A 24,706-nucleotide genomic window follows, 5' to 3' on the forward strand; every position below is an offset into this window, starting at 1 on the left:
AGTTTTTTTATTAGAAGTATGGCACTGCTGAACCTAGTTTTCACTGGTCATGTCTCACTGATGACCCTAAAATAGTGACAAACAAAATCAATCAATGTTGGAAATCTTTATCTATGAATTGTCTGGAGTTTTCATTTCTAGGAATTAATATTTTCTGTGACTCTACACAGAAATAATCTAAAACGCAGAAAATAGACAACATAGAATCAACCCCTGCTGATTATCACTAGGTACTTCCTGTTCTAGTGGAACTGGGCTCAGGAGAGTATAATTGAAATAAAAGCAATGGCCAGCTTACTGATGACCTTGGCTTACACAGTTTACAAAGAAAAGGAGAAAAGCATATTTTTTTCCCGGTTACAACAATATAGAAGGGAAAGCATCCAAAACAAGAGGAACTAATTAAGCAAGAGAGCAGCATAGAATATAAATTGACCAGGACTGTATGCAGCCTAGAAATGAATAATAGTCTTGAAAACTGCATCTACTCAAATATGTGGCTTTTAAATAATACATGTCTTCATGAATGAATTAACAGGTTTTTGAAAGGAATATTTGATTTTCTTGACATGTTAAACCAATGAGTATGGAAAGATGGAGAACTTCAGAGAAGGCTGCCGGGATGATGGGGTACAGGGCTTTATTTCTCCTCAATTACAAAGGAGTTTGGAGTGGAAAGTGTCAGATGTGCCTCCACCCTGGGGGAAACTGAGCATATAGGCATTCAAGAGACCAGTCTTAATAGACAGTTGTGAGCTGGGGTGAGATTCACAGATGGCGACAAAGGTACAACACTGGGTGTCATTATGCTTGGTCTCACCACAATTCTTTAAAGGTTCCCCTTCTCTTGAGAATGAAAGCAATGCATTTTTCCAAAACACTAATTTATACTTTTGCTACTCATTTGTAGTCCTACTGTCCCAGCACTCTCTAAATAAACAATACCCTGTACAGAGAAAAAAATTAATATATTATTTATAGGAAGGGGATCTTTATCACTTTATTTGACATTTTCACTGAGGGATGTGATCATATTGCCTAACATTAGGCATCTAGTATTAGTTTCTGGTATCAGAAACTCCTTCAGAGAATGAGAGCACTTAGATTAGTTCTGATTTGCCCTTTGGAAGGACCTCTGTTGCCACATTGACCGTAGTGAGATTTAAGACAACTGACCTCCTCACTGGGACACACAAATGCCAAAAGTTAGCTAAATGGGGATTCTTCCTTGAGGTTTCATAGCTTTGATAACATATGGAAATTTGTGGGTTTTGACACAGGCCTGATGATGCATCATAAGCAGAAGGTTTAGGTTAGCCTTGCAAGGGTGTTCTAGAAAACTTCCAATTTTTTTTACAAAAAATTTGCATTTGCCTCTCCTAATCGTCCCATCCTAACACAAATCAAACTTTTGGCTTCCATCTGAAAAGCCAGTTTCAGAAGCTTTCCTATTTTCAGCCTATATTTATAGGTAATGAACTTACATTCCTTTGTCCTTTTTTATCACTATTTTATGGCTTCAATTTCAATCCTTTTTATTTACAAAATTTGCTACTGGTACTTTTGTAACTTTTTCATTTTACTAGTTTTCATCTTTCTGGATCTTCTAAAGTAAAGGCATGCAATAGGCATATTTATTTGAATGCAGCCATTGTCTGATCCTATTCAAGGTACTGTCATTACTTTTCCCATTCCCATTTTACAGTCTAATTCAACTTCAAAAAGAATATTTAGTTTAACCTCTGCTTGAAGAAATGAAATGGAGATCACCTTGATATCAAAACAAAGGAGGTCATCTTCAAACAGACTTCAATGGGACCTGCCTGGAAGTTTAAAGTACTCAAGTGGCAGGTGCTGGATAATGAGCCCAGAAACAAAGCACAGTAACTTCCCCAGGGAGTCTGTAATTTCCTCCTTAATTAACCTGTTTACCAAATAGAAAGTTAATTGTAAACCATTCTAAAGCATTACCAAACTGTTGACTTCCTTGAGCATATAATTTTTTCATTGTACCTTTGCCTTTCCTCCACGCATTTCAAGAGATTCAGAGAGTATTCTGAGTTGGAAGCAACCCATAAGGATCATCTAGTCCAACTCTTAAGTAAATGGCCTTAATTACGGGCCTGTGGATCGGACAGAGCGCTCACCCACGCTCGGGTCTCGGTGGCAACTGTTTGATGTTACAGAGAGCGTGATTTTTTTCCACGTTAGATGGACAGAAAGCTCTACCCTAAGTGATACATAAAACAGAAGGAGTCCTCCTAAGCGGATTTACTGGGCGTTGGAAGGCTGAGTGTGGCGGCAACCCCTGCGCTGACAGCCTCCGTCACCTCTTCCCTCAGCCTTTCACCACTGACTCCTGAAGTCCCGCCGGCGGCAGCGGCGCTGCGGGGCGGGAGCGAGGGAGCGGCGCTGCGGGGCGGGCGCTGCAGCGGCACGGAGGGAGCAGCAGATGGCGCGGCCGCCGCCCGCCCGCCCCGCGGCCGCTCCGGCCCTCCCGGCCCCGGAAGCGCTCCCGGCTCCGCTGCTCCCGGCCCGGAGATCCCTCCCTCCCTCGGCCTGTGCCGGGCGGCTCCAGCGGCGGCACCATGGCGGCGTCCTCGGCGGCGTCCTCGGCCCCGCCGAAGAAGATCGTGGCACCCACCGTGTCGCAGATCAACGCGGAGTACGTGACACAGGTAGGGCCGGCGAGGCCCCCGGCCGCCTCTCCCGCGGCCGCAGCCGAGGCTCGAAGGGCTGTTCCGGCCGCCTCGGGGTTTAAATAGCCTTTGTAGGCCGTGGGTGATGGGGAAAGGGTCTTGTTTGGTCGTAATTGCAGAGAGATGTACGCCTCTGTCATGTACGAGAGGGTGTTCCCTCCCCCCCCCCCCCCCCCCCGCGCTTTTACAAAGCGAGATCAACAAAGCAGCGCTACAAAACGCGCCAGTGCAATACACTGTGCACTGCTATGAGGCATGTTTTAACACGTGAAAAGCTGCCGAGAGTTCCATGTGGCTGAAAGTTTTAAGTGATTTTCTACAAGTCGTCTTTTTTTCCGTTTTGTTGGTTTTTTTTTCCCCTTGGAAATCTGCTTTCCTTCCCTTTCTAGAGCATAAAGAAGCTTGAATTAAGTCGCAGAGGAAGCGCTTGTCATCATCACTCACGAGTTTTGGTGAAGAGATGGCTACAGCAAAGAGCCTTAAACTGCTACACTTCTACATATAGCCTGTAGTTACTTGTCAGATTTCTCAAAGAAGCATAATCACTTGCCATTTGGAATTTGCAGTTCCTGAAAGATGATGGTTTATTTTTGATGGATTTGTTAGATGTAACTTAAGAATAGAAAATGTTTGTTATATGCAATCTATGCATCTGAAATTTTTCCAGAGAATCACATTTCTTTTGAAAGAGGTGTAGGCATAAAAGCCTTAAATGGTTGATAAGCATAGCTGCTAGAAAACATAATTTTGTTACTTGTAGTTAGCATAAGGTGAAATTAAACAAGATACTAGTAAAATAAAGTTTGGGGATAGAATGTGCTGTAGAGAAATTGTATCATTAACATGAAAATGTATGTATTTAACCTTTCTTTTTTCTTTTTTTTTTTTCCTTGTGCAGTTAGCAAATAAATACTGGGCTCCACATGTGAAGAAAACATTGTCTTTTGATGTGAAGGTAATTGCTTCTACTGAAATTTTGTTGGGATGTAAAAGAATGAGGATCAACTGTTCCCTGATGTTCCAATGCCCAGTGTTGCTTATTTTATGTGAGAGTATAGGAGACTGCTTGGAAGGTCAACAGTTGCTTGAGACACTGTAATTTATTATGTATTTGTAGTTTATAAATGTAGGCACTGTTAGGAAGGTGTGCTGTAGCATGCAGTTATTTTGTATGCTGTTTGTCCATTTTATTTTGGCCAAGAATTTACAAGGGCAAAAGACTTTTGAGCATCTCCTTTGAGGTTAAAAGATGCTTGACAAGGTTCTACTTTTAGAAATCAAACAACGATGAGAGATGCAGGTATTACTGAACTGTGTTCTTTCTAAAAGCTTCTTTGGTGACTTCCATCAGACAACTTTATTGCCATTCTGGTGGATATGTGCATTTTGAATGTTTAAAATTTGGCATGGTGTGTTTGGTTTTGTGTACTGCAGGGTACTTAAGTGTTGAGTTTCTTTTCCTTGTGGATGTTTGCCTGAATCTCCCTGTTTAGCCTCCCTTTACTCAGTATTTTTGTAGTATTTGTAATGGAATTTGTCTGTGATTGTTAGAACTAGGATGTACATAAACAGCTGAACTGCATCTTAATGTCATGTGATGTCAAAGAGTGCCTATTGCAACTGATAGTGAAGATTCTTTCAATTTTGTTGGAAAAACTTGTTAAAATTATTTAAATAGCAGTAAGCAGAGAGTAACTAATTCAGATAAGATGTCATAATGCATTTTGAATCACTTTAGAGGGTATATGAAATTCTCCTAAAATTTTTTTACTTAGGTCATTGAAGATGTATATACAAAAGAAATTGTCAGGTCAAAGTAAGTACACCAGTTCCTTTCTCTTATTTACCACCATTCCAACATTATCCATATTGGAGTTGTTTCTAATGTTTGATAGAATGCTTTAAAACTCATCTATATGTTGAAAGCAGATGAAAATTACTCAAGTGCATTTAAGTAATTTAATCATTATGGTATTTCAAAGTCTGAATGTGGCAACAAGAGAATTCCTAAACCCGTAAACCTTACATGTGATGGTTGGACTTGGTATTTTTCAGTCCCTTTACCTGGTAGTCTGTTGTCTTTCATGTTGGTTTTGTTGTGGTGGTTATAGAAGGCTGATCCCTTCCTTTATCACTAAGGAATGCAAAGGAAAAAAAACTGTTGAGGAGTGCACTGCCTCTAGCTTTCTTCTCTGTTCTGGTTGCTGTTACCAGGTTCATGAAGGGAAAGCCTAGTTTCAATGAATTGTACTGTTAGTTGGGGGAGATGAATCCAAGATGCCCTGCATTCTGCACCTTTGTGCACAGAAAAGAATTGTAACTGTAGCTGGAGCTTTTTGGGCAAGATCAAGGGCTGCAGAGAATTCTCTGTATGAAGCCAATTAAGAATTTGTCATACAGAATCAAAGCAAACTTCTTTTTTCAGTCAGTCAGAAAAAATACCATTATGAACAGATTAAGTAGTAGTTTTCCAGGAGACACTCTCAGCTTCTAGCAGTTTGTATCTTCAAGGCTACTGGAAGTGGTGTCTTCATATTTAAAAGACCTACATGAATTTCTTTAAAATGTGAATTTAATTGCTTAATGAACATCTATGAGCCTTAGCTTCCACAGTGTTAGAGCAGTTGCTTCTGCATTCAATTGCTATTGCATGGAAATGTCAGGACAGAAACAATTCCTGAGTGTTTCTACAAGTTTTCCTTATGTAATGAAATAGGGGAAAATATAGCCATTTTCCATGCAGCTGTGTGTGGGAGGCTTTCTTTCCTGTGTTAATTGATTACTTTTTCCTTTTTAGGTTTGCAATTAGAAAGATAATGCTTCTTGAATTCAGGTAAGCTGATGGGAGGGGAATTTGGAGTTGCTTTTTCATAGGAACCTGTAAAGATGAGAAGCAAATGCAGGGCAGTAAGACAGTTTGAAGGTAGTGTACTCATTCATACTTCGTAAGGCCTTGAATTGTGTACTGAGGAAAATTAAGTGAGGAGAGCTTCATTTAAAGAGGAAATAATTCCATAAATGTAAGTTACATCTCAGAGTGTCTTGTTTTATGATTCTCAATTTCTAGTCTAAGTGGAGCACTGAGAAAGAGAGTATGAATAAAAGAAGTGATAAACTTGGGTCTGTAATTTGGAATATGCCATTAAGGCTTAAATCAGAACTCACTGAAATCAGAGAAGTTTTTGGATTAAGTCTCTTACTATGAGTCTAAAAATGAATTGTGCTGCAGCAGCATCATTAACATTTTCTTGTCTTGAAAAGAAATGGAAATCTGTTTAAACAGTTTACAACTACAGCTACTTCAGATTTTCCTGGAAGAACTTTTAGAGTATGTCTGAAATGATGTAAATAAGTATTTGCAATATGCACGTATTTAAAAACACAGTATTTTATGTTCTGTTTGTCCATTTTATCTCTCAAACCTGAAGAACAAATACAATGAGATGTTTTTTGCTTGAGGTAGATTCTTTGTTTCAAAAAGGCTCAGGTCCATAAGTTAGTACCAGTAACCACAAAAGGACAAACTTCCTTCGGTTTTCTGCTTCTTAATTAGAAAAGGTGCAGAAGAGAAAATGTAAATTATAGTTTAGTGTAGATACAAAAATGCTGCTAGCAAGGATTTTCTTGCTATTTTCTAAGTCCGTGAGAGACTTTTCTCTCTCACAGAAGAGGTAGCAGAGTTACAATAAACACCCAATCCACCTGCAGCCTTGAAAAGTCTTGTCTATGGAATAGTATAAAAATATTTTGACAATGGATGTTTTAGGATTTTAGCCAATCCCTCCAAGGGGTGGCTGATCCTTTGTCCAATTAGACTATGAAGAAAAAAGCCTATAAAAGAGTTTGTAAAATAATTAAATAAATAATCTTGCTGCACAATTGCTGCCTGCTGGATCTTCTCTCCTCCTCCTCCCTATGGCTGCGGGACACAGTGATATACCCTAGGAACCAGGCCTGCAGTGATAGTTTAGGGTTTGACACTAACAGCGCATGCAATGGACTTCTGGAATTTATATGTCAGCAGTAGCACGGTTCCTGTCCTTTCTGTGAAGATTCTTAATGTCATCAGCTTCTCATGTAACTAGTACTTTCTGTTCTATAGCCACATCTGCTGCTATTTGTCCTGTAACTAATTTTCTGTCCTTTCTTTGCTGTTCCCTACCCTTTCCCCACTTTGTCTGTTAAGCTCTTCTGTGTTTACCTTTGTGGGGTTTTCCTGTCCTTCATTCTTGCTCATGTATGTTTATCTCACTTGGGGAATCACAGTATTTTTATTAAAACATATTAAAGTCTACTGGAATTCTAGGTGAAATGTTCTGTGGAGTTCTGTGGGGTTTTGGGGGATGTTTCCTCTTCCATTGCCAAATCCAAGCTCTTGGGAAGCAGCATGTATTTCATCTTGTGTGTGCTTATGAATTTGTCTCAGGTCCATCTAAAGCTGTGCATTCTGACTGGGCCCCCAGAAAGGGTAAATCCCTCTCTGGCACTTGCCTTTTCTGAACTACTGAATTACCTTACTGTACACACAGAAGAGTTAGCTGGAAAAAATAAATAGGTAAAACTGAGCTGTCTCATGAGGGTCTAAATGAGTGTTAGAGCAGGCATTGAGAGGAAGGAATGGATGAGCAGCTTGTTTAGGAGGAAACAAAACTTTCTGGTGGCAGTTGATAAAATAGCACAGGGTGTGAGACTGGATTTAGGGATTGCCTGCTCAGATGTAGCTGTCTTGCACAGGAAATTAAAGGAGAGAGACAGTCCAAATAGCCTCTCATCTCTTAAGATCTAGTATCAAGAGTTTCATCTGTGAGTAATGGACAATATTAAAGAAGAAGAAATGCTCATTGCAAGGAAGCTGCAATTCTCCAGTGTCCAGCAATCTTTTTCACCTTGAAAACATTTAACCACTCCCTTAATGTTCAAAGCTTTATTTTAGTTGCACAGTATGCACTATTTTTATTGCCTTTATATGATTAGAAGCCTGAAAGATGATGTCTAGATGATTCCTAAATTTTTACAAGAAAGGTTATTTAGTAATACAGATACATTTTTACAGTAGTTTTCCTTTGCATCTTATGCTTGGAAATGCTGAATGTGACATTCTTTAGACAACTGAAGTTTTTTCTTTTTTATTCTTTTGGAAAATCAACATGAATTTGTGTTACGAAATTATATGGACCTGTGGCTGCTTCTTGCACTTGAAAACCTGCTGGTGAATTTGTCTTCCTGATAAAAAACTCATTTGCCTCTTGTAGCAGTTACTGACTCTAACAAGTTTTGCTTCAGTGACCTAGAGGAGAGGTAACTTGAGGAACTACTCACAAACTATGAAGATGGCTTTCAGGAGTAGGAAGAGAAAAAAAACCTTGTGGATAACTGCTCTTTTAAATGAGTGACAGATTATGTGGGTGGCTGCAACTAATGAAATACTCTTTATCTCTTCACAGTCAGTACCTTGAAAATTACCTATGGATGAATTATTCTCCAGAGGTGTCCAGTAAGGCATATTTAATGTCAATCTGCTGTATGGTGAATGAGAAGTTCAGAGAGAATGTCCCTGCGTGGGAGGTAACTGATTTCAATTGCAGCTAGAATTGACTTTGATCTGCAAGTTGCAGCTTTTACAGTGTGCTCACTTACAGTGACAGGAGGTAGAAGAGCTTGTAGTGTTAAAAGGAAATGGTGCCTCAGCTGGAATATCTCATATGGTGTTTTAAACTTTGTGTTCTTTTTTGGAGAAAGGAATGGACAGGTGAAAAATTTCTTGATTCCTTCTGGTGTGGAAGTCCTTGGTTGTGCTTTGAGATGCTGAACATTATCACCAGCGTTTGCTTTTTTTGGCATTGGACAGAAGTTGGGTATTTACAGAGAAGTCCCTTGCTCTGATATTGAAAGAAAAAAAAGGATTTATATATCTGTACATATAAAAGGGCACCACTGGAAGTCTAATGTATTACCCAATAATATCTTGCTTAAAGCATGGGAACATAGTTTTCTACCTTTTTTGCTTTATACTAAAATAATGTCTTGCTCTTCTTTTGTGTATATTGTTTGGTTGTTGTGGGTTTTTTTTGTTTGGGGTTTTTGTTTTGTTTTGGGGATTTTTTTTTTGGTAGTAATAAGTTTAGAAATTACTTGATGTTTCTACAAACAATTCAGATTTCACAGGCCGCCTCAACAACATGGGCCTGGTTGTACATTGTATGCAGGCATTATTTCAGAAGCACACTTACTTCAATATGTGTGCCATTACTTGAGTGCTGGCAAAGCACAAAGGATTAATAACTTGCTCGTATGTGCTTTTCTTCTGTCATCTCTACTAGATACAAAATGACAGGTGCATGTTATGTTCCATGCAGCTTAGTTAAATTTGGTTTTGGTACATGACTGCCCTTGTAAAGGAACTGTTTTATCTTGGTGGTTGTTTAGTTTCTTTTTCCTGCTGAGGTGGCTGGATGGAAGTTCCAGGACTATAATTCATCTCTGGTGGTTTTTACCAGTTCACTTTTTGCAGATCACCTAGAGCTGCCATAGTTTTGGCCAAAACCTACCACTTATCTTCTGCCTGGGACATTTTACAGTACTTCTGTGCAGTCACTAGTTGAACCTTCTCACAAGATTTCACTCGTGCTTCTTGGTCAGTTTGTCCCGCGCATCACGTGTTAGACTATGCAGAAGGTATAAGGGGAGGATCACTTGTCAGGATGATATCATTAGTCTGTTTTGCTTGTGCTGCCTGGTCAGAATAAATGAAAATGAGAAAAAGTAATCCCTTCTTTTATAGATTTAAATGGATTTAGAGAACTTAAGCTATGTTATGTAAATGAAGATTGAAATTATTTGTATCAACCTGACTCAAAATTACCTTCCTCTTCTATTCCTAGACATTCAAAAAGAGGCCAGAACACTTTCCTTTCTTTTTCAAATGCATACTGGAGGCATCGCTGGTTGAAAATGAGAGTGAGTACTCTCTGCATGAACAGACAGTCCTGCTGCTTTTCCTTGATCACTGCTTCAATAGTTTGGTATGTTAAAAGCAGCTGTAATATTTCCAGTGTGTTTATGCTGTTCTATGTTAATAGCAGTTTAGTTTGAGCAATTTCTTCTTACAAGGCAGATGAAGCAAAATTCCAGTTTACGGAAAAGACAGTACTGGAGGGCTTTAACTCTCTGTTTTGACTCTTGCTTTAGCTTTCTCATCACGTTTGCTGTTCTCTGACTCAAGGTCATAGATGAGACTTGAAACTGGAGGATTGGCAGTTAGACAATTTAAAGACAGGATTTAATATACATTTTTGTATTGTATTAAAATTTGTTTTATATTAAAAATGATACTTTAAAATTTATGTATTTATGTTTGAAAAGGTGCTTTACATTTAAAAGCAGATTAGTTACTACTGTGCTCTTTTTAGTCTGCCTAGGAAATAGCACAAAAATTATTTCCATTAGCTATTGAGAAACACGGTGGGGCTTTTATCACTTTTGAAACCAGGTTTAAATACAATTCTTATCTGCAGTTCTCCTGAGTTAGTTTTAAGAAAGCATTGGACCAATTTGTGTTCTCAATCTGTAGTTAAAACAGAGTTAAAGATCCTAAATAGCAAGCAGGAAGAATAATTTACAATTACCTGTTATATGATGCAGTGCTCTCTAACCTCTCTTGCTATTGGGATTTTTTCTTACTTACATTGCACATGGGATGTATTATTGGGTTGGCACAAATAAAAAAATTATCTTTCAGACAAAACAACTTAGTTGATTTTGGGATTAGGAATGATTATGGGAGCCAGTAATCATCTTGAGCTTTATGTGTATAGTTTATTGAGATAGTGTTTTTCTGTAGTGGCCATGGTACAATGCATCTTCATTTTAAATAGTTTGATAGTGACTACAGAATCGTTCTTGTGGAGCACATTTCTAATACAACAAGGTAGGGAAGCTGGTGGAAATGTGCCTGTAAAAGCACACTTATTAGAAGCTGTCCTTCTTTGTGAAAGGCAGATTGGAATAATCACAGTAGTGTTTTAAGGGAAGAGCACTGAAGTTTGAAGTTTCAGAATGCTGAGAATGGAGTATTTGTCCATGAAGACAAGTATACTTAAGATGTTAATTGAAATTTTTCATTAGTTCAGGAAAGAAGGAAACCTTCGTGGATCCAAATCACAGGCAGAACTGGGGAGAGCACATTTGAACTGACATGGAGAAAATTACTTGTTTCAGAGAATGGGAAGAGTGTAGAAAAAGTGAGAGAAACTTGATAAATTAAGGGCTATGAGAGAGAAAGAATAGATTAAAAACAAGAAGAGAAAGCATGGTAGGAAAGCTGACTTCAAGAATAAGAAATGACTGAAGAAGGAACATCAGTTCTCAGGAGCTTTTGTGCTAAAAATACTTGCATGGATGGGACTCCTGATGAAGTATTAAGAACTGACAGACTCCGTGAAAAGAACCTAAAACACAAAGGTGTTAGTGTGTAGTGCATTTTCCTGTTAGGAAATTGTGAAATCTAATAGAACAATATAAATATTTTTGTCAGATGTTGATATAAATTGATGTATTTTGTAAGACAGGCATATCAGAAAACATAAGAATGTTTTAAAATTTTTTTTCATCTGTAACTTTCTAACAGGAAGTGGATTTGATCAGAGGTCAGGTGCAGCAGCTCATTTCCTTACCAATGTGGATGGCTCTACAACCTGTAAGCATAACACTGTTAACTGGCAGAGCAGTTTTCTAGGCATTATCCAAGTCGTGTAAAGTAAATTCTTAGGGAATACTGTTAAGGAACTCTAATATTTACAGCATTGCTCTAATATTTATTGCATTGAAAAATTATATTTTGGTGTGCTTTGTTAAATTCTTTCTTGTTTGTTGCAAATTTCCATGTAATAATATGTTTTATGTAATTCTTCATAAAAATGAGCTTTGTTGTTTATAATTTCTTCAAGCTGTAATTTGTAGACAAGGCCAGGAGGTCACAGAGAGGCAGTGGAGTTGACATCTAGTCATGGCTGGACTCTCTCTAGCATTATTACATTTTTGTTTTACAGTGATACTTACTGAGAATAGCCAGAGACTGCTCTTTATTTCAGTTTGTTATATATTTTTTCTTTTTTAATAAAAAGACTGGACTGTATTTTTATCTCATGGAAACAAGGCTCCTTGGTGACTGAATAACATTTTAACATTTCAGAATCGACTGGAACAAGAGTTGAAAAAGACACCAAAACTAAGAAAATTCTGGAATCTAATTAAGAAAAATGATGCAAAAATGGATGAAGAGTCAAGAATGCAGTATGTTACAGAAACCTTTTTCCTTTATGCATTAATCATGTTTCAGCTAAAATAAATTGTCTCAATTAAAAAAGTGGTTTTTAGCAATCCTGTGGCAAGTAAGGATTAATCATATATGGCCTCCTGGAAGCTGTTTAGTTTTTCAGTAGTCTTTATGAAAAGTACCATTTAGAACTTTATATTTTATTTGATCAGTGAATGTGTGATATCAAATCTTAGAGCTCCAATATTCATGTAGCTGCTCACTTTTTTTTATGACCATTAACAAATGTACAGGTATACAGCTTATGCAAGTATTTCAAGAAATCTGTGTCTGTCTCACCAAATTAAATGTGCCAATGCCTTTGTGTTGCATTGTGGTAAGGTGTAGGAGGAGACATACTTCTCTTTGACACAGTAGGAAGCATGGGTTGTTAATCAGTTTCTGTGCCTAATGATGCTAATCTGTCTGCCTGAGTGCAGAGGGAAAAGTTATAATCTAAACAGTTTGGGTGTGTTTCAAAGCAACCTACTACCATTATATAAATTTTGAAGCAGCTAACTTTGTATTCGTGAAAGCTACAATATACTTCTAGTCTGCATTTAGGGTGTATTAATTCTTTTGTCATATGTCCAATTTTAGAGCATATCGAGAAAGAAGATTTCTTTCACAGCTCATTCAGAAATTCATTTCTGTTCTAAAGTCAATACCTGTCTCAGGTAACTGTGATTCTTATGTTACTTTGTTATCTGGTAATCTGTTGCTGAAGCAGCTAGTTCTCGGGATATCAGCCTGAAGCTGAGGACCTTTTTCAGCTGGGGCTTGTAGTGAAATCTGTGCTTGTCTGCATGGAACTCACATCAAAATTAATATTCAAATCTGTATATACTTGGAAGATGAAACAGCAAAAAACTACTTTAAACTTCCTTCTGTTCAGTATGTACTTAGTAAAAACAATATTTCTGGGAACTGATATTCTTTATTGTGTGCTTAGAGCCTTAAAGCATTAAAGCATTTCATACATACTTAGATGCCATGTTAAATAGGTGGTGTAAATGCATATCATAAGGCTGTGTCTGTTCATACCATTGATTTACAGTAAGAACAAAAGCCTAAGTGAAGTAAAATTCTGTAAAATTTGATTGCTCTTGACTCATTGTGACAAGCAAAATTGTCTGCTTGCCTGATTTAGAAAGGAAGAGTGCTTGTAGAGGAAGGTGTTAGCCTTTTAACAGAAAAGGGTTATTATGCTCTAAGCACAGCACAATTTGGGTGAAATCAGTTCCCAGAGTTTTGTTTTTGCTGTTAAACTCTTAGCAAACTTCAGCTCTTACCTGAGCTGTAAGGGTAAATTTTGTGTAATGTGGCTTCCTCAGAAAGGATACCTATCCTATGTTTTCTAATTATGTTAGACCTGGTTTTGGGAATGTGTGAATTACTTGGGCCACATTTACTTCAACAGTTCTTTGGGGGCTGTAAGAATTAGATAGTCGTTAAAGGAGACTTAGTGTGTGTTTTGACATGATTGTAAAGGCCCCTTAGTAGTCACCACTTTGACCTTTGAATATGGTCAAAGCCTTTTGCACACATCTTGTTTACAGCTTTTAAAAATATATTTTTCAGTCATGGCATTAGAAGTTCTTAACAAACATAATGGGCCAGTGATACCTCATGGAAGTGAGCATTTTTGCCTGTTACATTCAAGGTTTTTCAACGTTGATAAAGTCACTGCTGAGATTCTGCTTGTATTACTACTTCTGTTTCTATTTTGAATATAAGAAAGGATTGTTTTAGAAATAGAAGAATGTTTTAATTCGCTTTAAACAAGATTAAAATTAATACTGTTATATTTGTAGCATTTAATTTTTAAAGAATTTTACTAGTGTAAATGTATTGTGATGAGAATCAATTATAGATTTTAAATTTTTTTTATCTAGGTCCTATTTCTATGGACAAAGTTCATTATTGTGAGAGGTTTATTGAACTCATGCTGGACCTTGAGGTAAGTTATTAAATTGATTCAGCCAGTTCCCAGGTGTACTTTTCTAGGGTTTAAGTGCATAAAGTAATTATTACAGTCTTATTCCAAATAGGAGGTGGTTATGTCACAGCTGTGCACATGGTTGTTTAATAGTGATTTTCCATCTGTAAATAGGAGGTTGTAGCATTGCATCCATATTGGGAACTGGCCAGCAATGTTGATAAGCCAGATGAATTCTTAGACAAAGCTAGGATCCTAAAGTGCTCAGTGAAGGGGATTTAATTGGAATAGTGGTAATAATACTGGCAATTTCTGAAAATGTATGATGATTTAATCTGGTAGGAATAATTCAGAATTATTCTTCCCAATGCATAACAGATCACTTAAAGTGTCTTTTGTGTTACTGGGTTAAATCCCAGAAAGCAGCACTAGTTCTGAAATGCAAGCTATTGCCTTTTGACTAGAGTTCATTATTTCGAAGTACCAGGTCTGGTGAGCTGCAGTTTGTTACAGAGTAATGAGGAGTGGAGCAAGGTTTTGTGAAATTTTTCAGCAGATACCAAGGAAGTGAGACAATTTTAAGCAAGCCAGTATCAGTATTAAATGTAAAAGACATTCATTTACAATTTCTTTCATGAGTAATTACTTATTTAGAGTAACTTCAGATTCAGAAGGCATTCTGAAATAAGACAGAGTTTTCTGAAAGAGTATCACAGGGAACTTTAAAAGGGCTTTGTGGTGAATTTCTGCAGGCTAACTCTGTTAAATTGCTTAAGTAGTCTGTGCTTGTAGTTGAAACAGAATGAATAAATGAGAGCTTGCTGTCTTATGCATGTAATATACTCTGATAAGAGAAAATAGGTTGGAAGGTGAACTAAAGTCTGTCTGACTTAGAATGTTCAGAAGCAGCACGTTTAATATTGGTTCTCTCTAGGTACTGCAGAAAGGTTAGAATTCAGACAGGTTATAAAGTCTGTTTAAGTGGCTGGAACAAGTAAATGAGAAATTAGCTGTAAATCCAAGTCTTTTTGCCTATGTAGCATGTACTGTGTTAATGGGCCCTTCTTGTGTTGAAGCCTTTTTCAGAATATTACTGTTTCATATTAAAGTGCTTACACTGCCATCAGAACTGGTGATTTGGTAATTTGAAAGTAATGATTGAATGGAGAGTTCTTAGGGTTTTATGAGTTTGTTTTTGTAATTATTGTGCAGAACAATCAACATTTTCTACTTTTATTTTCTCATCTTAGTTCTGAGCATCATGCTGATGCATTTTGGCTTTCTAAATTCAGTCTGTAGAGAACAACTAATTATTCTCTTAAATTGTTGTGGTCTATTACTGTATGCTGTTCTACAGTTGCTACATACAGCAGCTTAAGCTATTTACATTCAGAAGAAAAGATCTCTGTTTTGTTGTTGAAGACTTGAAAAATACTTGAGTATTTTATTTGTATTTAGAAGAAACAGTTGGCAGTTGTGAGGAAGACAAGCTTAAAATTAATGAAATTAGTGTAGAAAACAGACATTTAAAACAATGCAGAAGGAGTTTGACATGTCATTTGTAACACACAATCATTATGTAGACACTTAGTAGTAGAATAACTAGTTTATTTAATTTCCTTTTTTACTGGCAGGATGAATTCTCACTAATGGCAAGTTCATGCCGTGCTCCCAGTTATGTTAAAGGACTGTGTTCATAGCAGCTTACCTGCATAAACCCAGTGTCTTGGCATACCTAAATGCTGCTTTAATACCTCTGTTAAGGTATTAGATATGCAAATAACTGCTGCAATCTATTTTAATATGCCTTCTTGAAATGGAAAATTCTGAGAAGCCAGGATTTCTTGCCCTTTTGAAGAGTTGCTTGTATTAACATGAGGTTATTTACCACAGGCTTTGCTTCCCACACGGCGCTGGTTTAATACAGTGTTGGATGACTCCCATCTTGTTGTTCACTGTTACCTGTCTAGTCTTGCTAAAAGAGAGAAAGAGGGTCATCTCTTCTGCCAGGTGAGATACAAAGTTTTTGAAAAGAACTTTCTTGTTCCCTTTGTTTCTGAATGCTGCAGTTGTTTTGCTTTTTATTTGTTAAAGATAGGCTTTTCTTTGGATGCAAACTACATGTTTATTTAATATTTCACACAGTAGTTCTTTCTTACCTGTACCTGTGTGACTGCTCTTGTATTTCATGGAGTCATAGGATAGCTTAGGTTGGAATGGACCTTAAAGATCATCCATTTCCAAGCCCCCTGCCATGGACAGGGACACCTTCTACTAGACCAGCTTACTCGGCGTTCTGTCCAGCCTGGTCATGTACACCTCCAGGGATGGGCCATCCACAGTCTCTGTGGGCAACCAGTTCCACTGCCTCACCACCCTCACAGTAAAAAATTTCATCCTGGTATCTAATCTAAACCTGCCCTCCTTCAGTTTAAGCCCATTTCCTCTGGTGCTGTCACTACATGTCCTGTGAACAGTCCTTATCCATCCTTCTTGTATCTCCCTTTAGGTACTTTAAAGGCTGTTGTAAGGTCTCCCTGGAGCCTTCTCTTCTCCAGGCTGAACAGTCTTAACTCTCAGCCTGTTGTTACAGAAGAGGTGCTTTAGCCTTATGGTGAGCTCCTCTGGAGATTTTCCAACAAGTCCACGGGGTTTTTTTGTGTTGGGAACCCCAGGGCTGGACATGGTACTCCAGATGGGGTCTCACAAAAGCAGAGTAATATTTCTGCTTCTGTTTTTGAGAAGTTCTTAAAAGTACAAGCTAGAAAGCAGTGCATGGCATGCTTTAGCACACACATAGCAGAAGTTGTCACCACTGCATTCTTCTCTTGTTCATTTTGACTTCACATTGTTCTGCAGTGCAGCTGTTTCTCACTCCTGTCCTTCAGTTTACTCACTCGTAGCTAGTATATTGTTTTCTTACAGCAGGATCTGAAGATCTGTCCCCTTTTCTGCATGTCAGCTGCTTTTCTTGCTGCTTGCTGTCCCCCATTTCTGGCATTTGTTCATTTTCTCTGAGGGTCAGTATTGATGGAACGCAGAGCCAGCAGCACATCTGAATAATTTTCTTCCTCCAAGTTAAATAATCCCATTGAAAGGTAGGATGAATTTCAGAGCTGCCATCAGAGAGGGCAGAAGGGTGCAGGACCTCTCCCTTTTGGGAGCAGCAAGCCATAAGTGACAGCCTCTGGCTAAGATCACCTTACTGTGATTCATTTCAGTTTCAAGTACTTCTATATCAAGAAACCATATTGCTTGTGGACTGTTCTGGAATTTTGATGGCTTGCAGATGAAATACCTAACAAATTCTTTTGTGCATCAGCCATGTATAAAATGTAGATACCACTACTTAGTCCATTTCTTCTAGGACTTTGAGGAGTTTTTGTTTGTGCATTTGTCCTCTTAAATTGTGGTTTTGTTTGTGTTTGGGTGTCTCTTATTGTTAATCTACTAATTTAGATTGATGATGTCTCAGCTTTTAGATATGCTCAAATTCTACACTGGCTTTGAAATCAATGATCAGACTGGAAATGCTTTGACAGAGAATGAGATGACCACAATTCACTATGACAGAATTACTTCTCTACAGGTAAGTAGAGGATAAAGTGCTTAGGAGAGACAGAGGGATTGGTTTTGCTGTTCTAGTCTAATTTGCATCTGGAATAGGCATGAGATGTTTCCCAAATGAAACCCCTTATTTTCCCTGTTGAGTTACAGAAGAAGCTTTAGCTTGACTGCCTGTACCATACTGAAGACATGTAACACCTCAGTGTGGCAGATGGGACTATGAGTAAATAATGTGCTCTAGCAAAACATCAGTATTTTGGACCTTGTGTTACCAAAAATAAGGGTTCCTGTTAAGTCTGTTAAGAAGGGAAGGCAGGATGCTGTAGGACCCTGTGATGATGCAGTAGGTGGCAGCATTTCCTCAAGATCCGTGTGCTCCTGTGCCAGCAGGGGTCCCTTGTACAAAAGAGGCAAAGTAAATTCACCACATGCTTGTTAGAATTGTTCCCATCAGGTTTAACAGAACAGTTCAAGGAAGCATGGTTAAGTTAAACTTGTTCCTTGCCTTTCTTAGTTGCTGCAAAGCTACATATCTGCTCCCTTATGTTTTATTTTAACGACAACAAATGCTGGTAGAAGGGTGTATAAGAAAGATACTATGTCAGAAGTCCAGGATAACAAATAGATGGTGTTAAGAAAAATGGAGATTTAATCTTGCTTGTATTTCTATTCTGGTAGGGTTCATGGAATAATGCATGTTATAAATCAGAAGAAGCTATGCTTTTTTCTAAAGATTTAAACTGTTATTAAATTGTTTCATTAATGTGCTTACATCCAGTTTTTATGCATGGATCTTTTGTAGAGAGCAGCATTTGCACATTTCCCAGAGTTATATGACTTTGCACTCTCAAATGTAGCTGCAGTAGATACCCGTGATGCACTGGTGAAGTTATTTGGACCTCTTAGGTAAGTTACCAAATTGAAATTGAAATTCTTGGTTCTCAGTATGATTAAATTTAACAAATTTCCAGCCCTTTTTCTTCCTGACTTCTCATGTGTGTTCTCACGTGGCTTATCAGTTCCTTCTGACTTGTCACAGTGCCTTTACATATGCTAAAATAGGGAGACAGGGAGAGTTTGGGTTCACTAGAAGTGACTTTATTTTTCTTTTATTCTGATGAATGTAAGAAAGTATTAATTTTCTGTAAAATAAGCTAGCTGCTTACAGCAGTTGTAGCAGTAATTAACTGGTAGTAGTTAACCTCTAATTTCTTTTTTTTTTTTACTCTGTTCTGTAGAAGAACTACAACAGAAATCATGAAAGCATGCCACTGTACTATATTGTAGATGCTGTGAGTAAAAGGATAGCAGTATGTATTTTGACAAAGACAGTGCGTGCTTTGTTGTTTGGTTCTGTGTCAGGTCTTGAAACAATAAAAAATATTCCTCCCTTGCCATGTTTGTTGTAGGTGAGAGGTTCAGCTTACACCTTATGCACAAACTTCACTTAAAAGACCGACCCGTCGTTGTTTGTCTCTGGTCAAAAGAGACAGCTGGAATTGTCTTTAAGGGAAAAGAAGCTGCAGTGCGTGCTGTCTCTCTCTGGTTCAGTGTGACAGAGGCTTTTCTTTTTCCTTTCGCTGTGCAGCTCCAACGTTCTCCACCAGGTGGCGTCGTACCTGTGCCTGCTGCCGCCCCTGGCCGAGGGCGAGGACACGAGCCACGACAAGGAGTTTCTGCTGGAATTGCTGGTAAAACCATGCTTCGTGCTGCTTGTACTTCTTCTGTTGAAAACTCAAGGCATAGCTGCATCCAGCAACTCCACTGCAGTAAAGTAGTCGTTTAGGATGTTTTGCTGAACTACCTATGAACCACATCAGTGTTATACCAGTAACTGGCATCTATTAAGATGGGGTTTAAAACCATACAAATGATTTGAAAATGCCTATTCGTAAATGTAGTTTCTTTGAGAAACTAATATGTGGTTTTTTTGGTGTAATTGTAAAGGTCAATAAGGAGAGTCTTGGCAATGGTTTTGAGTTCTTCTGAAAAAGTTTTTGTTCTTAATTCAGGAACCTTTTTTGTCCCATTTAAAAACAAAAAAATCTGCTAAAGTAGATCTAGATATTCAGTACCTACTTGGGCCTCAAACTAATTTGAAATATTGTTTGATGCATGCTGTGTTTTTTTGGATATTCAAGGTATACCAATATTACTGTAGGCTTTTAATCTGATGTCAGTATTAGAATAGCATAGCTGTTTTTTAAAATCTCTTTCATAAGCTTGTTTTGTGGTTGTTGATTTCTTAAAAAACTGTTCATGTAGTTTTCTAAGGTTAAGAGGCCTATGGATGCCACGGAGAGATATGTGTTCAGATAACATATCATAGTGTTGGATAGATTTTTTTGTGCCCCAAAGAGGAAACTAAAGACTAACTGTTACTGAATGAGCAGTGCTAGTTAGATACTGACCATATGTTTAATGGAAAGTAAAATAAGTTTTGTTTGAAGTTGATTGTCTGCTGAGCCTTGACTGAATATTTTCAGTTCTGTTGTGCCATTTTTGGTCTGCTGAATAGCCAGATGATTGTTTGATTCTAGTACTCTGACCAATAGTTGGACTATGTGTTTGTTCATCTTCTGATGTCACTGTGTGCATTTAGTTATATTAAAATATTTAATTAAAAAAATATTGATGGAGAAAATGCAAGTGACCACCAGTAGTCTTGTGAATTAATGTCTATGTTTCAAAACCATCTCTATTGTTCCTTTTTGACTTAGAGAAGTTTGGAATGCTTCCTTTCTTTAGGTTTCCCGTCATGAGCGACGAATATCTCAAATTCAGCAACTCAACCAGATGCCTCTCTATCCCACAGAGAAGATTATTTGGGATGAAAATATTGTACCAACTGAATATTACTCTGGAGAAGGTATGATTAGTAGTTCATCAAATGTTGAACAGAACAGTAAATGCTGCAATAAAAAAAGGAGTTCTGTTGTATTCTGTTTATTCTGTCCAAGAAACTTACACATGGTACTTTGGCATCTTTCAGTATCTTAGAGTGAGATCAAGGGGGCTTTTTCAGTTACGAATCAGGAACTCTTGAGATTAAATTGTTGGCAAATACATAGTGGATTTAAAGAAAAATCAAAAAATCTATTTTTACACAAAGGTGTTTATTTGCTTCTGGATAACAGATGTGCTGTGCTACCAGGTGAGGCACAGGTAAGGTGAAAAAGGTTGGAAACAGCAGAAGAAAAGCTGTTATCCATGCTTTGCGCTGAATTATGTTCAAGAAAGCCTTTCTAAATAGGAGGGGGGGAAGGGTGGTAATGGGAGGAAATTAACACTACTTTTCTAACTTCTGTTTCAGGGTAAAAGTACATGCAGTCACTGAAAGGTGGCTACTTTGAGAACCTAATGTGCTCATGATCAAGAAAGCAAACTGCTGGTATTGCAAACAGGAAACGTAATGTTAAGGTTTGCAATAAACAGCATGTGTATTTTTGTCTAGCTACTTTTAAAAACTGTTGTTTTAATACAGATCATGAGAAATTTTATTAGAAATGTGAAAAATTTAATTTGGAATGTGGAAATTTCAAATAGCAACGCATATCTACAAAGATTAGTATAAAGTTTGTTTCGGATTTCAGCAGTGAGTATTCCATACCCTTCTCCATGTAGTTTTGATTTAGAGGGGGTTTTTTGTGTGGGTATAAACTGTAAGTTCAGCTGCTTAGCGTAAATTAGTCATTTTGGATAAATTCTCTGTGAAACAAGTAGTAATGAGAGGAAAGAGACGACCACTTTAGATAGGCAGGGTTATAGGCAATAAAGGATCTTTTTGTGAACAAGATATGATACAAAGGTGAACAAGATATAATACAAATCTAGAGATCTGCCCAAGAAGAGGAAAAGGTATTTTTCTTTAGTGTGATGCAATTAGTTAAAAGCTGATTCAAATTATTGTAAAGGCCTGCTGATGATGTTTAATCCTTAAAAAAAAGGCAACAGAAAAGAGACTGCACTTCCCCAAAAAAACCCCAAACCAAAACAAAGTAAAAAAACCCTAAACCAGGGAGATTGCTGTAATTTCTAGGAAATTAATATATAAACCAAGTCTTTTTTTTTTAGTTTTCTTTTTTGTTTCAGTGAACAGCACATAGGTTGTTCTAATGCTCTGAAACATTCAGGTTCTTAAATGCAGGTCAAGGCAGCTTTACTGTCATTCATCCTGGATTGGGAGGCTGACTTCTGTGTGCTGTGTGGTTATGTTTGATTAGCCAAATATATTAATGGCAATATATGGGTTACAGTGGGGGAGGGAAGGGGGGGCAGGAGGAGAAAGTAGCTCATCACACCTGTTTTGTGACTTTTTAATAATGCATTTAAAAATTCTGTTAATGATAAAATGTAATTCTGTTAAGTAACACTGGTTGCTAGTCGAAACATTTCTGCCTGTGTTGAATGCTTTTGCAGTTAGGATATTGATGGTGCTGTTGTGAAGTATTTCTTTTGCTGTCAGACTGTTACAAGTATTTTTTTCTATTTTGCTTCTCTTAGTTTAGTTTACACTTTCTCTTTTTAATCTCCATGTGTTCTCTTGCCCTGGTTTCAAACAAGACAGTGTTGGTTTTGTGGTCTTTAAGGTTTATTTTTGTGTTCTTAAAAGTAGCTAAATTAGCTTGGTCTAAAATGTATGTAAGAGTAATTTATCCCAAGAAGGATAGGAGTATTGTTTCTGTTTCCTTTTAGAAAATGAGGGAAGAAGAACATCTCTCTGATAAATACTGTGCACCCTTAAAGAGGTGTTGCTTTGCACCCTGCCCTTTGTGCATACGTGCATATAACTAGCTTTGCAGGACAGGGGTTTCTTACTTGGTGTTGGGAAATGTGTTAAAGTATTTTATCACCATCAGACTTTCCAGAATAGAAATTACTGTGTTCTGCTGCCTTTCTTCACTGCTAGTGTATCTCAGTGCATGTGAAAGTCAATGTGTAGTACCTATACCAGAGAAAGGTTTCAACAATAATATTGCAGGTTTCAAAAGCAAGATGATTTCACAGATCTTAAACATAGGTGTCAAACTGGAATAGTAGTCCAGTAATGTTAAATGAGTAATTTACAGGAATTTTAATTATGGAAAATTTGCATCTAAGACTATCCTAAAATAGTGGAAGAGGCTTTAGGACCTGTCAAGGAGTTCTAATACTCCTTATGTAGTAAGATTTAATCTTCCTATATTTTTCATTCTCATTTAAAAAACAAACCAGTAACAGAAACTTGAGTTGTGTATTAAAATTTGATTTCTTGACTTAAACCTTTTTTCTACATTCATGGTTTTTTCATGGCATCTAATAAACATAAAGCATGGGAATTGGGAAATTGTTGGATGCTGCATGTTTTTTATTAGTTTATGAGCCTTTTTCATCATTATGTAATGCTAACTTAATTGTTGCATTTCCAAAGACCATTACTTTGCTCTGCATTTGATTTTAATAAACTCAATTTTGTTATAGTCTGAATACACTGATGGATTTAATATTTAAGAAGTTCACCATATTACTGCTAGAAGGATGAAAATCCTTTCAATCTTGTGCAGGTTCCTTTAGATAGAACCTGAAAAATACATGCTTTTTGAGGTACATATTGATAAAAGGGGTAGTTTTTAGAATCTCCAAGGACAACAGCCATGGCAGTTTTACAGTAAAGTGTGTACATATGTATGAATTCCTAGAAACAGTATATTAATTCTTTTTTTTTTGTTTATCCCTTAAATACCTCTTCCTTTCTACCCTTAAATGCTTAGGCTGTCTGGCGCTCCCCAAGCTGAATCTGCAGTTTCTGACTCTCCATGACTACCTGCTGAGGAACTTCAATCTTTTCCGCTTGGAGTCTACCTATGAGATCAGACAGGACATCGAAGATAGTGTCAGTAGGATGAAACCATGGTAATGCTTACTAACTGGTGCAAACCAGTCAGTTCACTTCTAATCAAAGTGTATTTAAGAACCAAAAACTGATACTGTGTGTATACTAAGTACATAGTACCAAGTGTATTTAAAATTATTACATAGATACCGTGCTTTATACTTACTCCTTCCTTCCATAAGGTGTTGCCATCCCAGGGGTTGATATTTTAAGGGTTTGTGGATATGTATCCCTGTAGGTATGTTAAAGTCAGTATTTTGAGTGCTAACAGCCTTTGTTGTGTTAAGATGGATGAGTTAGCTCTCCATGAGTACTAAGCCTTGGCTGACATTACAAAGTATGCAAACGTCATCAGCTCTGGTTTGTGAGAGATGTTGCTGAGTGTTCTTGAATTTGCCATCTGCCACATTTTAATCCTCTTTAGGTTTAAAGGGTTTATTTGGTGTGATATCTTTTATACTCAGTAGTTGCTTTTTGTTATCTTTCCTTTTTCTTCTGTCTCTGTGAGGTTTATTTCATAATGCTAGCATAAGTTGCCTTTGTTTTTTGAAATATAAGTCAGTTCATGTTATGCTTTGATTCTAAAATGCAGGATTACGTGAATCTAATTCAGTAGCACATATAGTTAAGAATTCTACTTTTGTCTTAAAAATTACTGTGTGATAAATTTTTTCACAGTTTAAAAAGGAATGGAATCTGTTATCAGATAATGACTAACAAAACTTTGGGGTTTATTTCTTAGGTTATCAGAATATGGAGGTGTGGTCTTTGGTGGATGGGCTAGGATGGCACAACCCATTGTCTCTTTCACAGTGGTGGAGGTGGCCAAGCCCAACATTGGTGAAAACTGGCCCATGCGAGTAAGAGCAGATGTTACAATTAATTTGAATGTCCGAGATAACATCAAAGATGAATGGGAAGGTACTTAACATTCTTTGAAATAAAGTGCTCAAAATAGGTGCTCATAAAATAAATTTGGGTGTAATCTTATTTGTAAGAAAAGGGGTTTTTAATCCAAGATACAGATTTGTCAATCCTAATACACTGCTCAGAATTCAGTTCCTCAAATTCCAGGTTTAATATGTTTATATTTTCCTAAAGTGAAGATTGAAATTATTAAAGTACTTAGATGTTCATTGGGAACAATGTTTATTCCTTCAGACTGATGTCATTCAGTGACCAAGTGTAAAATGCTGTCCTTTACAGAGTCTGTGGAAAGTTAACTTAGCATTTTAAATAATGTGTATGCTAAAAATGTTGTATTGAAAAGTATGGGGAATGTGATATCTGTCTCATACACAAGTGGAGAGGTTTTT

General features: G+C 37.3%; 1 protein-coding gene across 1 annotated transcript in view; it reads left to right on the forward strand.

Moving 5' to 3' along the window:
* Positions 1–2,567: 2,567 nt before the first annotated feature.
* Positions 2,568–24,706, forward strand: part of AQR (aquarius intron-binding spliceosomal factor) — a 51,718-nt gene continuing 29,579 nt past the window's right edge. The window contains exons 1-17 of the mRNA XM_069017714.1: positions 2,568–2,678; positions 3,598–3,654; positions 4,475–4,515; positions 5,497–5,532; positions 8,144–8,264; positions 9,581–9,721; positions 11,326–11,394; positions 11,890–11,990; positions 12,613–12,689; positions 13,908–13,972; positions 15,845–15,961; positions 17,427–17,540; positions 18,321–18,424; positions 19,107–19,209; positions 20,267–20,387; positions 23,269–23,410; positions 24,133–24,311. Coding sequence (XP_068873815.1) covers positions 2,589–2,678; positions 3,598–3,654; positions 4,475–4,515; positions 5,497–5,532; positions 8,144–8,264; positions 9,581–9,721; positions 11,326–11,394; positions 11,890–11,990; positions 12,613–12,689; positions 13,908–13,972; positions 15,845–15,961; positions 17,427–17,540; positions 18,321–18,424; positions 19,107–19,209; positions 20,267–20,387; positions 23,269–23,410; positions 24,133–24,311 — 1,678 coding nt within the window. The 5' untranslated portion in view covers positions 2,568–2,588. The remainder of the gene's footprint in view (positions 2,679–3,597; positions 3,655–4,474; positions 4,516–5,496; positions 5,533–8,143; positions 8,265–9,580; positions 9,722–11,325; positions 11,395–11,889; positions 11,991–12,612; positions 12,690–13,907; positions 13,973–15,844; positions 15,962–17,426; positions 17,541–18,320; positions 18,425–19,106; positions 19,210–20,266; positions 20,388–23,268; positions 23,411–24,132; positions 24,312–24,706) is intronic.

The sequence above is a fragment of the Aphelocoma coerulescens genome, chromosome 5 (assembly GCF_041296385.1).
Source record: "Aphelocoma coerulescens isolate FSJ_1873_10779 chromosome 5, UR_Acoe_1.0, whole genome shotgun sequence".
In the NCBI taxonomy this organism is placed as follows: domain Eukaryota; kingdom Metazoa; phylum Chordata; class Aves; order Passeriformes; family Corvidae; genus Aphelocoma; species Aphelocoma coerulescens.